This window comes from Panonychus citri, unplaced genomic scaffold (assembly GCF_014898815.1).
Source record: "Panonychus citri isolate SS breed McGregor unplaced genomic scaffold, ASM1489881v1 Contig00139, whole genome shotgun sequence".
In the NCBI taxonomy this organism is placed as follows: Eukaryota; Metazoa; Arthropoda; class Arachnida; order Trombidiformes; family Tetranychidae; genus Panonychus; species Panonychus citri.
This window is the reverse complement of record NW_026515544.1, coordinates 3,135,431-3,149,240: the sequence shown is the minus strand read 5'-3', so window position 1 is coordinate 3,149,240 and position 13,810 is coordinate 3,135,431. Positions and strand designations below refer to the sequence as shown.

General features: G+C 31.6%; 4 protein-coding genes across 4 annotated transcripts; 3 read left to right on the top strand and 1 right to left on the bottom strand.

Annotated features, from left to right (window-relative positions):
* Window positions 1-1,499: 1,499 nt before the first annotated feature.
* On the top strand, window positions 1,500-5,724 carry LOC128394423 (DNA-directed RNA polymerase, mitochondrial-like). Its single transcript, XM_053354747.1, has 6 exons — window positions 1,500-3,635; window positions 3,699-3,799; window positions 3,859-3,979; window positions 4,035-4,931; window positions 4,999-5,039; window positions 5,117-5,724. Exons 1-6 carry the CDS (start codon window positions 1,824-1,826, stop codon window positions 5,496-5,498), a joined length of 3,354 nt encoding a protein of 1,117 aa, XP_053210722.1. The 5' UTR covers window positions 1,500-1,823; the 3' UTR covers window positions 5,499-5,724.
* A 169-nt stretch (window positions 5,725-5,893) lies between these two features.
* LOC128394439 (high affinity copper uptake protein 1-like) lies at window positions 5,894-7,680 on the top strand. Its single transcript, XM_053354764.1, has 2 exons — window positions 5,894-6,025; window positions 6,424-7,680. The coding sequence occupies exons 1-2, from the start codon at window positions 6,022-6,024 to the stop codon at window positions 7,176-7,178; spliced, it is 759 nt and encodes a 252-aa protein (XP_053210739.1). The 5' UTR covers window positions 5,894-6,021; the 3' UTR covers window positions 7,179-7,680.
* A 380-nt stretch (window positions 7,681-8,060) lies between these two features.
* Window positions 8,061-9,220, top strand: LOC128394438 (uncharacterized). The gene is made up of 2 exons (XM_053354763.1): window positions 8,061-8,792; window positions 8,863-9,220. Exons 1-2 carry the CDS (start codon window positions 8,187-8,189, stop codon window positions 9,106-9,108), a joined length of 852 nt encoding a protein of 283 aa, XP_053210738.1. The 5' UTR covers window positions 8,061-8,186; the 3' UTR covers window positions 9,109-9,220.
* On the bottom strand, window positions 9,206-11,019 carry LOC128394428 (carboxypeptidase N subunit 2-like). The gene is made up of 3 exons (XM_053354752.1): window positions 10,746-11,019; window positions 10,315-10,678; window positions 9,206-10,237 (listed from the first exon to the last, which is right to left on the bottom strand). The coding sequence occupies exons 1-3, from the start codon at window positions 10,816-10,818 to the stop codon at window positions 9,283-9,285; spliced, it is 1,392 nt and encodes a 463-aa protein (XP_053210727.1). The 5' UTR covers window positions 10,819-11,019; the 3' UTR covers window positions 9,206-9,282.
* Window positions 11,020-13,810: the final 2,791 nt, after the last annotated feature.

The following is a 13,810-nucleotide window of genomic DNA, read 5'->3' as shown; positions in this document are numbered from 1 at the left end:
CTTGGTGATTAACATTGATCAACTTTGTCCATTCAACACTTTATATATTTTTACAATTTACTAATTGTGATTAAGTTGAACATGAAGATGGAGATGAAGATGAAGATGGAGATGAAGATGGAGATGAAGATTGAAATGAAGAATATTAAGTTAATTAAATACTCCGAATATTTCCAATGAAAAATATAAATTAAATAGTTTAAAAGTTAACTTGCTAAATTGTTGATTGTTGATTGTTCATTTTGTTTTTTACACTTAATCAATAACAATCAATTTTATATTTTTCTTTTACCATGTTTAAATTGGTCAATCTCAAACCTACTAATTTTAGTGAAAAAATAATTGTTAACGGTGAATCAGTTAATGGAATAAAGTTTTGTGAGGAAAGTGGATTATTACCCAAATTAAAAAGCTATGAATGCTTAGCAAAATGTGGAGGTGTAATGGTACCAACGAAAGCAAAGAAAACAAAACTCGGCTACATCTTCCGGTGCAAAAAGTGCCGAAAAAGTGTATCTTGGACACACAATACTTGGTTCGATGGTAAAAAGTTATCACTAATTGACTGTTTAATATTAATATATTATTGGTGTCATAACTTTGGTGTTGGACAAGTTTCAACACTTACTGGAATAAGTGAAGTCACCATCGTTAATTATTTTGATGCAATACGTAAGGTGTGTGTTGATGCTGTGGTTAATTCTGGACAAAAATTAGGTGGTGTTGGTGAGACTGTTGAAATTGACGAAACACATCTTTATACTCGCAAATATCATAAGGGTCGTCTATCAAGTACTGAGAAAGATCAAATTTGGTTCATCGGTGGGATTGAAAGAAGTACAAAAAAAGTATTTGTTGTTTTGACGAAAAAGAGAAATAAAATTAAAATAAATTGTTCAATAACAATTAATCATGACAGATGGTAAGTTATAATGATCTATTTGGGTTAAACATCAACACAAAAAATTACGTAGACCCTGAGCGGAAGGAAGTTCATACTCAATCTGTTGAAAATTTATGGAAGTTGATTAAAGACATTGTACCAAAATCGGCTAACGGAGAAATGAGAGATGATCATTTTTTCGAAGCCGTTTACAGAATAAATAATTTACGTGGCCTCAATATTACGGAGAAATTTATAAAAATTCTAAGTTTAATATCTACATGGTATCATGGACCTTTTGGCTCTTCACCTCCACCAGTATCTCCCTCATCTCCATCTCCATCTTCATCTCCATCTCTATCTCCATCTTCATCTCCATCAACTTCACTTAATCACAATTAGTAAATTGTATATATAAAGTGTTGAATTTAATCATAAAATTGATACAATTAATCACCAAGTTAATCACATTAATCATTAAGTTGGTCATTGGGTTGATCATCATCTTAATCTGATTACTAAGTTAAATTAAACTTAATTATTAATTAACAACTGATTAATTTTAATTTGTTGACTTCATTGTGATTTTTTTATAATTTTGCGGGAAAGACTTTGAACTCTTACTATAGTTTGGTTTATTATTTTCATTGATTAGTTGACATGCTAATATCTGTTACATATAATCGTTAATTGATTGTATTGTTCTTGAGAGAATTACTGTCATTTATTGGAAGGAATATAAAATCTCAGCTGATTTTATGTTCTTATCACGTGATAACAAACACATGGTTAAACCATGATGATTTACTTTTGAATGGAAGCATTTTTTTGTTTACATTTCAATCAAATGGTTTGATTTTCCTTCTTTAATTAGATGATGTGATTTGTGTAAATATTTTGAATTGAATTTTTTCTTTTTAATTTGATTTGTGTTTCAACAATGTTTTCTTCCAATTGTTGGCGGATCCGTGGTTGTCTTTGCTATCGACAATTGTTTTTATCATCTTCCATTAACAGTAAACTCAACTATTCATCAACGAAAACCTCAACCATGTTTGCTGAGAAAAGTGAAGATGATAAATTATCCAATTTACAACAACAATCAAGTGTTTCTCTAATGGTTATTGACGAGGAAGAGGAAAGGTTATCATCAATATTATCTTCTTTGAAAGAAATGGCTGCTACAACGGCCGAGAAAAAGTTACCCGTTAAAAGGAAAGGTGACAAAACTCTCGCTGAAAATCATTTACGAACGACGTTAAAATCTTATCTTTTTGCTTGTTTAAATGCTAATATGATCGATCGAGCACAGAAAAGTTTCACCTTCTACAGATTTTCTTTCAAAAAAGATCCTAATTTCAATCCTGTTGACCTTTCCATCTTTAATTTAATGATCAAAGGTTGGGCCGAGAAAGGAGACATCCGACAAATTAAACATCTAATCAACTCAATGAGACACAATAAAATTAAACCAGATATGGATACATATTCAGCCGTATTATTGGGACTGATTAATCAAGATAATATCGACCTTATTGAATTGGACAATTTACTACGAACCATTGAAGGAACTGGACATTTATTAGAAAATCTTCTAATCGATTCAAATCTGACACTTACCCAGAAAAGGAAGATTAAGAAAAAGTTACATGAATTATTACCGACAGTTAAATTTAGGACAACTCAAGATTCTTCAACTTATCCTTGTGATTTACTGAAAGAATTTGAAAAATTGAAACGAACCGACTATGAGGTTATCCCGGAAGATTATAAACACTTAATAAAAGATTGGTACCATGAACAGATCAACCATGAGCGTCGAGGTAAAGTGTTAATTAAATCAGTATTCAACGAGGATTCAGTTAAAATGGATAAGCACCGAGAATCCTGGCAAAAGTGTATCAAAGATTGGAGGAGTTGTGTTGGTAAAGGTTTTCGAGAGAATTTGAAAATTTTGAAGACTCGACTTGACACCGACAATGGAATCACCATATTACCTTACCTGTGTACCATGAAGCCCGATGATTATGTGGACATAATCATGGATTCATTTTTTGATTTTCTCCGATACAATTCCGGTTACTCGCCACCAATTAATTTCCTTTATCGTGATATTGGTAAAAGATTTGCCAACAAGTATTATGGTTATTTGAAGACTCGTCATTATCCTGAATGGTTAGATTATTATGAGAGTTTACTTGATTATTATCAAGATCCACGTAAATTGGGACAATTTAAGCTTCGTGGTTACATCAATCACTTAATTAATCGTGATGGTGGTAACATTAATCCAGATTTCAGTGATTTTCATCTAACCGATTCTCTACTCAATTTGATTGGAAAATTTTTCTTTGAAATAATAATTACAGAGATTAAATTTGATCCAAAAATGGTATCACCTAAATCAAAAGTTCGAACAAAATTTCCCGTTTTGTTTACCATTTATGGTTCAAGAGATTCGCATACACATGAAGAGATTCGAGTGAACAAAGTTTTTCGAACCTTCTATCAATCTCTTGGTACCCAAGAGATACCCTTCCAAACCAGCTTATTACCGATGTTAGTGCCTCCGACTCCTTGGGTTTCCATTCAAAATGGCGGCTACTTACTCAGTGAGTCAGATTTTATTCGTCCAGTGGGAAGTGACGAAGATTCATCGATAAGTCTTGATCTTGCTTCTCGTCACAACATTTCACCAATTTTTGATTCTCTTAATACTTTATCGATGGTCGCCTGGAAAATAAATACAAAGGTAAAATTAATAGGAAATTAATTTCCAATAAAATATAATTAATTATGTTTCCAACTGATTCAGATTCTCGACATTCTTGTTGGCCTTTTTCGTGATTGTGGTGATTTGAGCTTGGATATACCTCTTCATGATTCAAAGATGCCTCCACTTCCTAGTTTTGTTAAGTAAGTTTGTTGAAAAATTAATTGTTAATTGTGTTAACTAATTGTCTCTGCTATTTTAGTGCCAAAACTAATCAAGAGCGATTTGTAATTGTCCAAAAACGAGCCAAGATCAAACAAGAAAAGCAAGAAATGTATAGCCTTTGGTGTGAATGTTTATACAAATTATCCATTGCTAATTTCGTAAGTTTTAATTCAATTCAATCAGTTATGATGATTAATTTGGGTTTCGTTTCAGCTTCGCGAGAGGATATTTTGGTTTCCATATAACATTGATTTCAGAGGTCGTGTTTACACTTGTCCACCTCACCTGACCCACCTTGGTAATGACATTTCTCGGTCGTTACTCTTATTTGCCAAAGGAAAACCTTTAGGACCCAAAGGATTGGATTGGTTGAAGATCCATTTAATCAATTTAACTGGTTTAAAGAAACGGGAAACTATTCAAACGCGTCTCGATTATTGCAATGAAATAATGGATGAAGTTATCGATTCAGCTGATAATCCCTTAACTGGACGCAAATGGTGGTCAAAACAAGATGACCCATGGCAAGTGCTTGCTTGTTGCATGGAAATTGTTGCCGCTTCTCGATCACCCGATCCAGTTAATCATGTTACTCATTTTCCCGTTCACCAAGATGGTTCTTGTAATGGTTTACAACATTACGCTGCTTTAGGTCGTGATTTAAAAGGTGCAATCTCTGTTAATTTAGCAACATCAATTAAGCCCAATGATGTTTACTCCGATGTCGCTGAGTTGGTTGAAAAGGAAAGAGCCGCTGATGCCGCTGAAGGTAATCCAGTTGCAATTGCGTTAGAGGGTAAAATTAAACGTAAAGTAATCAAACAAACGGTGATGACTTTTGTTTACGGTGTCACAGTTTACGGTGCAAAACATCAGATTCACAAACAATTAAAGGAAATTAAAGATTTCCCTGAAGATTTAATCTGGAAGGCATCAATTTATTTGACCAAGAAAACATTTAAATCAATCGCCACCATGTTTGAAGCAACTCAAGAGATTCAGAATTGGTTCACTCGATGTGCTAAATTAGTGAGCAAAAATTTAGGTCTACCCATGGAATGGAGGACACCCTTAGGATTCCCTGTAGTTCAACCTTATTTCTCTAATAAGGTAAATTGTTGATTATACACACTCGTCAAATTGTTGCAATTAATTGATTCTTTTTCCTCTCCAACAGACAAGCCAAAAAGAGTTGGATCTAGTTTTTCGTAAGAAATTGTAAGTACCCAGAGAACGTTAGATAATTAGATGATTTTAATTTTGTTTTTCTTTTCTTTTCTTCCAAAATTGATTAGCATACCAAATATGATAAAACAACGAAATGCTTTTCCACCAAATTTCATTCATTCACTGGATTCTAGTCACATGATGTTAACAGCACTCGAATGTGAAAGACTTGGCCTTAATTTTGCCGCAATTCACGACTCCTATTGGACTCACCCGTGTAATATTGATCTGATGAACATCGTTTGCCGACAGAAATTTATTTCCCTCCATTCGGAAGATATACTTGGTGATCTTTCCAGTTTCATGTTAACTCGATACACACCTCAGGTCGAAAAACTTGTCTCAAGTCCAGAAATCGCCGCTGATGTTTTAAATCTATTTAAATCAGTTCCAAAAAAAGGAACATTCGATTTAAATCAAGTTCAATCATCAGTCTTTTTCTTCTCATGATCTCAATCATAATCATCAAATTGACCAAAATCTAATTTAGATGTTCAATTAAATTAATCAAAGGAAAAACAAAAGCCTTAATTGTAATATTAATAATAGAATCACAATTTATGTAAAAAAAAAGAAATTTAAAAAGTGCCTTAGTGTAATTAACTGAACTCGACTGAGTTCATACATTGTACAATAAACAATCATTAAAATTAATTCTCCTCATTGTAACATTAAACTTTCAATATTTTTCTAAATTGCACAATTAATATCAACCAATTCAATTAGAAATTGTCGACGTAATAATCAACTTCCTCTCTGTCTCTTTCTGTTTTTTTCATGTAAATTATCAAGAACATGTAACAATTTGTTTCCACGAAACATTAACCACTAAACCTTATGTTGAATCAACAATTTGCACAGAAAATTAATGATTAAATGATCATAATCAGTGAAAGAAAAATCTGATTAAAGTTAATTGTTTCCATTGGTCCAAGAGAAACTCAAACAAAGAGGAAACTATTATCATCAATCAATGAGTAAGTATTACAATCGAGAAAAATGATTGATAGAATGATAGAGAAAAGAAATTGATTAGCTCAACAATTAGCGAATTGTTGATTTAATTTAATTTCTATTTTGGCTCAATCTTTTTTCCTTCTCACCAACAATCAGCTGAGAGCGAGAAGAACCTTAAAGTTAAGAGGAAAAAGAAACCAAAGGTCAAGAGAGAAACTGATTGTTTCCTAAAGGAATTAAATTGTTGTTTCTTTGTCTTCATTTTCCTGTTAATTAGAAACACTTTTTGATTAAAATCTCCATCATAGATTAATTATTCTTTTCTAAACAATCTATTTCTACAACATAACTTAATTAAAGTGTTTTCCTTTTCTTTTTTATCTCTTTGTGTTTTCTTTTTCCTCAATCATGGTAACAGCCAACAAATTGCTCTTAATGTCAATCAATGTTACTGCTGCTTCCATTGGTTTGGTTTCTAGTAATTTAATCAATTCTAATGTGACTGGTGATACTTCCCATTCAAACCACGTACAATTATCTTCCTCTCATCATCACCACTCATCACCATCTTCTCTGGACAATAATCACTTAGCTGAGATGACCAGTGACCCAATGAATTCAAATGGAAACAATAACAACAACAATAACCATCATGTTGGTATGGATTCAATGATGAGAAATTATTTCCATTCAGCTTTTGGTGATACAATATTGATTAAAGGTTGGAACTTACAATCAAGTAGTGATGTGATTGTCGCTTGTTTAATTTTCTTCCTATTGGCTGTTGTTTATGAAGCATTGAAAAGCTTTAGGGAATTACTTTTCCGTCGGGAAGCTCGAACGGGTGTTTTTCGTTTGTCGCTTTATAATCCGACCAATGGATGTCCCGATGATTTGGTTGCGACCTCAGGCTCTCATCTAACAACATCTCTCAACAATCCAGAGGAAAACAATGAAACAGCCATAATCAAATGCTCCATGTGGTCCAAGGCTCATTTATTTCAATCGGTTCTCCATTCAATCCAAGTGATCATCAGTTACACTCTTATGCTTGGCTTTATGACTTTCAACTCGTTCATTTGCCTTTCAATTGTTCTCGGTGCTGGTCTTGGTTATTTCCTCTTCTGTTGGCGTAAATCAACCTTCATCAACGTAACTGACCACTGCAATTAAGGAACAATTAACCTCTACTATCTGTCACCCGTTTCCCAAATAGTTCAACGAGATGGACCTGGTGGACTAAGATAATTGTGGATCTTGAATGTCTTTAGTTTCTAATTGTTTTTATCTACAGTCAAGCATTTAAATTGTTTTTCTATTTCTATTGATCAACTTGTTCAACTTGTTCTTACCAATCTCTCTCATTTAGCCATCAAATTAATTGTGATTATCTGTGATCAACATTAGATGTAAATATCATTTATTATTATCAATCTTCTCAATTATTATTGATTCAATTGGAATGATAGACAAAATTTAACAACCATCAGCCTTATCAATCGTTTATTAAAGCATATCAATTGTGTATTTTAATTAGTGGCCACTAATTGTTGACAAAATTTTCAATTCTTTTTTTCTATTCTCACCAAATTGCAAACTAATCTCATGTAATTTAATTGACATTTATCCCCTTAAATCTGATATACAAAATATTAAATTATTGATAAGATCAAAATCTTAATCATAAAAAGCAAATCACTTGATAGATGTAAACATATTATCGTGTTAATTACCAGCAATTTAAATCTAAACTGAGAAACAATTAAATCGGTTACCATAGTCCAATGTTTGAATTAACATTTATTATGAGTTCTCTTTCTAAATTGTCACACTAATTAAGCTTTCAATGGAAACTGATTAGTTAATTTACTATTAAAGACTAGACTGATTCAGTAATAAACTTGATATCTTTTCAATGGTATGTCGGCTTTTCTGATCGGGAGGAATGACCTTGTCACAGGTACTCTTTTTTTCTGAATTTAATTAAAGTTGATTAGTGAGAATTAATAAAAAAAGACTAATCTGATTTATGGAGTTGATTTAAGTTCCTGTAGATGGTAAATCAAGATGGAAATTGATTATTTCCATTAATTGATTAACTTTTCATTTGACTTTTCAGTTGATTCCAACATTTAGTTAGGTACCAAAAGAAAAGTGACCTTAGTTTATTTTCCTTGATAAATGTTAACTAATTATGCAAAAATGATGACAATTAATCAATTGGTAATTATGTTGATTGTTTATTTGAATTTTAATTGTGTATCTTGTGGTTATTTAACATCGAGAGGATCGTTAAAGGATCCGCTTGAAAAATTGTTTCGACCTAAAAGGTTCAATGGGACAGTTTTGCTTCTTGATCGGGGAAGGTCAACTTTACGTGGCCGTTACACCTCACCGAGGTTGGTGAAGGTTGAATTAGATAAATCTCTTGAAAATTTGCCTCTTGAACAATATGGATTAGATAGTCTTCCAATTTGGTCGAAGCCGATCCTGGGTTGTTACCAGTACGATGAGCCCCGAAAAATTGAGATCACTCTTGAGATGTTCCGACGAGAATGGAGAGCGACACCTAATATGGTCGATGGTCGAACCTTAGATCGTGTTCTAGATGTTTGTGATCGACTTTTGAACAACTATGGGAATTTGGACAAACTACTTGGAGATCGAAATGAATCTTCAATTGTATTTCGGGAAAAAGGTAAATACCTTCAATCGGACGTCACAGGAACACCTTATCATGTGACATTGGTCAATCTTCTCGACAAACCCTGGACACAGACACAAAAGGTAAATGAATTGACCCTTTGGTCAGCAAAATAAAATTATCGAATTTTTTTCTCGTTCCTTTCGATTTTAGTGGCCAAGGTTCTGGAGAGATTTACCTGAGTGGGCAGGAAATTTAGACCAATGTTTCAAGTTCATCAGCAGTGATAATAATGAAGCTCGAAATGACCAATCACCCTTTAAGGAAATCAGATTAGTGGACAAACGAACGATGTGGAATCTTAATCATGTTTGCGATTTAATAACTTTGGTCAAATGGGACTGGTTTTCGTCTCAAAATGATCGAGATGTAAGATTAAGAATCGATCGGACACATTAGGCCATCAACGGAACACGAAAAAAAAATAATAAACACAATTAACTCTCATACACGCGAAATTGTAACACAAAAGTGAACCAACAATTAAAGACACAAATTTAGTCAATACAAATATTTAATCGCTTAATTAAGTATCTTTACATTACATGTATTGTGTTGTGTCATGTTTATTAGTTAATTATTGGGATCTCCAAGGGCCGGATCCCATTCGAGGTCATAATTTTTACCTTTCCGTGAAACCTTGACCTTTGAGTAGCCATAATTTTTACGAAATGGATTACGAAACTTGGAACAAGGTAAAAGTTTAACCACAATGTACAAGAAAACAACCATAATCATTGAGATGGTTATAATTAAAAGTATCGTTCCAATTATGGTGAATTCGTGATTAAACAGGAATGAGCATTTAAATTGTTCTGAGGTCAAATTGAAGACACTTCGATCTTTAAGGTATAAAGGATGATCGCAAATAACTCTTTCTTTTAATTCATTGGGCATCTCAAGTTGAATCATCCAATCAAGGTTACAATCACAGTTCCAAGGGTTACCAGACAAATCGACCATCCCAACCTTTGACCAGTCCAACAATTGACCGGACAAAGTGGTCACTGAATTGTGTCTAAACACAAAAGATGAAAGTTGCATCGGTTTATCGGTCTTGTTATCAAGAAAAGCCTTCGAATCGAGGAATCGTAAATTCTTATTATCACTCGCATAGAAATAGGTCAATCTATCCATCCCTTGGAATGTATGTGGACCAATTGACCGAAGTTCGTTTTGTCCATCCAATCGTAGAACTGTGACCTTTGAAAGCTTCTCAAATGCTGGATATCGAAGTCGAGTAAATCGATTTCTACTTAGATCAAGTAGATACAAATTCGGGATCTCCTTAAGTCCATTCGATGGAATCGAGATGAAATTATTTCCACTTAAATGTAAAGTCCGAAGCTTCAAATTGTATCTGAACAAATTGTCAGGTAATTCTTTCAATTGATTATCATTTAAATCTAATTCTTCCAGATTAGTTAAATGTTCAAAAGCTTCTTCAGGAATGACACTTAAACTATTTTTATTCAAGCACAATTTAGTTAATTTTTGTGATTCACGAAATAAATCCGAGTCCACAAAGCTAATTAAATGGTAGGAAAAAGAGATTAATTATCGTTGGTAAACTCTAACGATGATAATTATAAACATTGGACTTACTTGATTGAATTAAAACCTAAATCAAGTGATTTAAGATTAGACAAACTAGTAAATGTCTCCGAATCAAAAAGCCATAATTGATTGTGAGACAAATCAATTTCCTCGACTGAAGTTAAATTGCTGAAAGCTGATTCCAAAATGTTTCTCAATTTGTTCATTGAGAAATCAATTTTAATCACATTTCCATTGTCAGTTAATTGTTGGTCCAAATCGGAAATCTTATTGTAAGCAAATTTGATTGAGTTTCCAGTTGAGAAAAATAAAGGAACCGGAATTTTTTCAATATCTTTTGATGAACAATCAAATTCATCGCCATTAAAACATTGATTCAAAAAATCATCAGAAAGAGATGAATTTAAATTACCTGCAACAATCAGATTAACAATTAAATAATAATCTGGTTATCTTAAAGGAAATGTTCAGTCACTTACCTGCATTGATTTTCAAAGTAATTGTTGTTGTGATGATTATAATTAATACCAATTGTTTTAGATGATAATTCATATTGTATTATGAGAAATTAAGTTAATTGTCTTTGTCTTTTACATTAGTAATTGTGATGGACAATTTGATCTTGTATGTATAACCTTAATTTTTTTGGTTGATTAACACAAGGCAAGTGAGTTAATAAAGATGAACAACAAAATGGCGATGATTTAATGGTAAGAAATTAATTACAATTTACTTGATTCAAGTGTTTACTTTATCTTATCTTAACAATTAAGTTAAGACTAAATTAAGATTATGATTACGTTGATTAACAAGATACACAGGAAAAAGTAAACATTTCCAAATGGTCATAATCTGGAATAAAACCCAAGCCGGACAATCTAATTAGATAATTGATCGACCATTTATTGTTAATTATGTTTAATCACAATTGCGAAAAATGATACAATCAGAAAAAAGAGATAAGAGAGTCTAAAGAAAAAATCGATCTTTCTCATGGTAACCGAATAATTGAATATTAATTACTAGTTATTGGCATGATGAAAAGAAAAGACTAGAAAATTAAATTGCCTAATTAGAGTTAAAGGTTAATGATGTTGATTAATTATCGATGAGATTAGTTATCAAAAAATTAAAATTCTATTCAAACTTAGCGGTCACAAGATTTTCGACATTGGGGTCGCCACTTTCTATTCTTTTGGTAAATAAACCGGTGATCATGTGACAGAAAAATTATCTCATCAAAAGCAAAGAGAAATTTCAAATTTTAAATTTGATCGATTGATGATTAATTGTTTTCTAATTAATTAGTGGGTTATTTTTTCTTTCTAATTTTATTTTGCTTTTGGAGAATTGATTGGCTAGAATATCATGTAATAAACAATCTGTGTCTCTGTGTGATGGGTCGATCGTTTAGTCTACTATCTTATTCTAGAAAGGGAACAATCTAAATGACCAGGAGAAAAGCTTAATAAGTTTTCAACTTTAATTAGTGAGTTATTAATAATCAATGTAAGAAATTGGATAAATTGAATAGTAATAAAATAGAAGTGAAAGAGTCATGAATCGTTCCAAAAATTGTGTTTTTTCTCATGTGTGAATATCTCATGTGATGTCAGTTTTTTCTGGACTTTGGTGTAAAAATTTCTATTAACTAAATTAACATTGAATTCAATTCACTTGCAGTAATTGTAAGACTTGATTACAATTTTGGTTTAACTCTTTCACCTTCACCTCATAAAGCAGATAATATTGAAATCACAAAAGTGCCAATTCATTTGCGAAATAGTTGGGAAAGTTATTACCTGGAAGGGTTAATGATTGTAGGATTATTTATTTATTTTGTTAACTTTATCATTGGAAGAGATAAAAATCAGCGTCATGCTGATACTTGGTTTGAAGAATATCGAGAACTATTAGAGAACAATTTCTCTCTAGTTGGTGACGATGGTAAAAAAGAGATTGAAAATCTTGGTTTAATTAAGGAAACTGAGAATATTTTCACTCTTTGGTGTAGCGGTAGAACTTGTATTGAAGGAATGCTAATTGAATTACGATTCAATAAACGACAAGATCTAATCAAGATTCTATTTGATTAAATAATCAACAAGTAACATCATCAAATTGTAAATAAATCAGAGAAACATAATTAATAAAAGAAATTGCATCATCTATTTACTCATCAAAATAAACTAAGAAGAAAGAAAATCATTTTCTCTCTCATTCCAGATGAATGAACAATTTACTCGAGGTTAATGTTTGTGTGTTGATTTTATCATCATCATGATTATGATAATTTCTGCTTCTGAAATGACAATCTCAATTTTCTAATCAACCAACGTTTTTGATTTTGTTCACAATCAGCGAATGAGTGACAATACTATTGAACGAACTGACGATTTCTTTGCTTCTCTCTTCAATAATATTCATTTGCCAATTCTGAACTAAATTGATAAGTTTAACTATTCATAGAATTGAGTATTCACCGGACAATTATTAGAAAATCTTAATCATAATCTATTTTAAGATTTTTCCACCGTGTTAATCAATCCTCTCCAGCTCCTGATTTCAATTATGTTTTTTAGTTAGTTTTCTATTTTCTTTCATCCTGATTATTCAATCACAATTATCTAACAACAATTACAGCCTCTTGATTAGAAAAAGAATCAAATTGTCATCAAGTTTTCTCTCTTTTCTCTTTGTGTTTACCTTTGTGTTACTTGTGGTCAATTAAGTTTCGATTATTAAATCTAACTAATTAACTCTAAGTGTTTGTTTTGATTATTAATCTACAATTAAATTGTGTTGAACCTTGAAAATTGAAAGAGGAAAGAAAACAAAGTGAAAATTTTTCTTCTTTTTCAAAGTTTTCGTTTTTCTCTATTGACGTTTCCAGATCAAGGACAATTAAACTCTTTAAATTAACCATTTAACTCTTTGTTGTTGTAGAATTAATTTAATTGATAATCAGTGATTTAAATGGTTTCGCTTTCAAATTAATGAAACAACAATTAACTCGCAATGAAAACAACAGAAATCAACAGGTTGATTCTCAAGATTCTTGCTGATGTTTTATCATCTTAATCAACTTGATTATTAATTGTAATTATGGATTAATAAGACTTACGTTATCGTTTTGTGTTTCTTGCTGTGTGTTCATTGAAATCAGACATTTAATTATAACTATCGATAGTTGATTGTTAAAATATTCACAAATCATAACCTTTGTGATTGGAAGTTAATTGTCATCGTCAGATGATCAACAATTTTAATTACTGTTATTATATAATTGTTAAGCTTGTTGAGCACGTTGCCAGTTTGATAACAATTAACAAGGATTAGTTTTGCACTCAATTCCAGTTGATTGAATTAATGATTATTAACAATTAATCCAACTAATTGTTAACAATTTACTCATTAAAACCAACAAAAATTGGGGAGTTTCTGTTAGTTAATTTACAGGTTTTTCTTTGCACATTCAAGAATTAATTTGATTATGATGTGTAAATATAAAACCAGAAATTGAAGATAATTATGAAATAGTCAA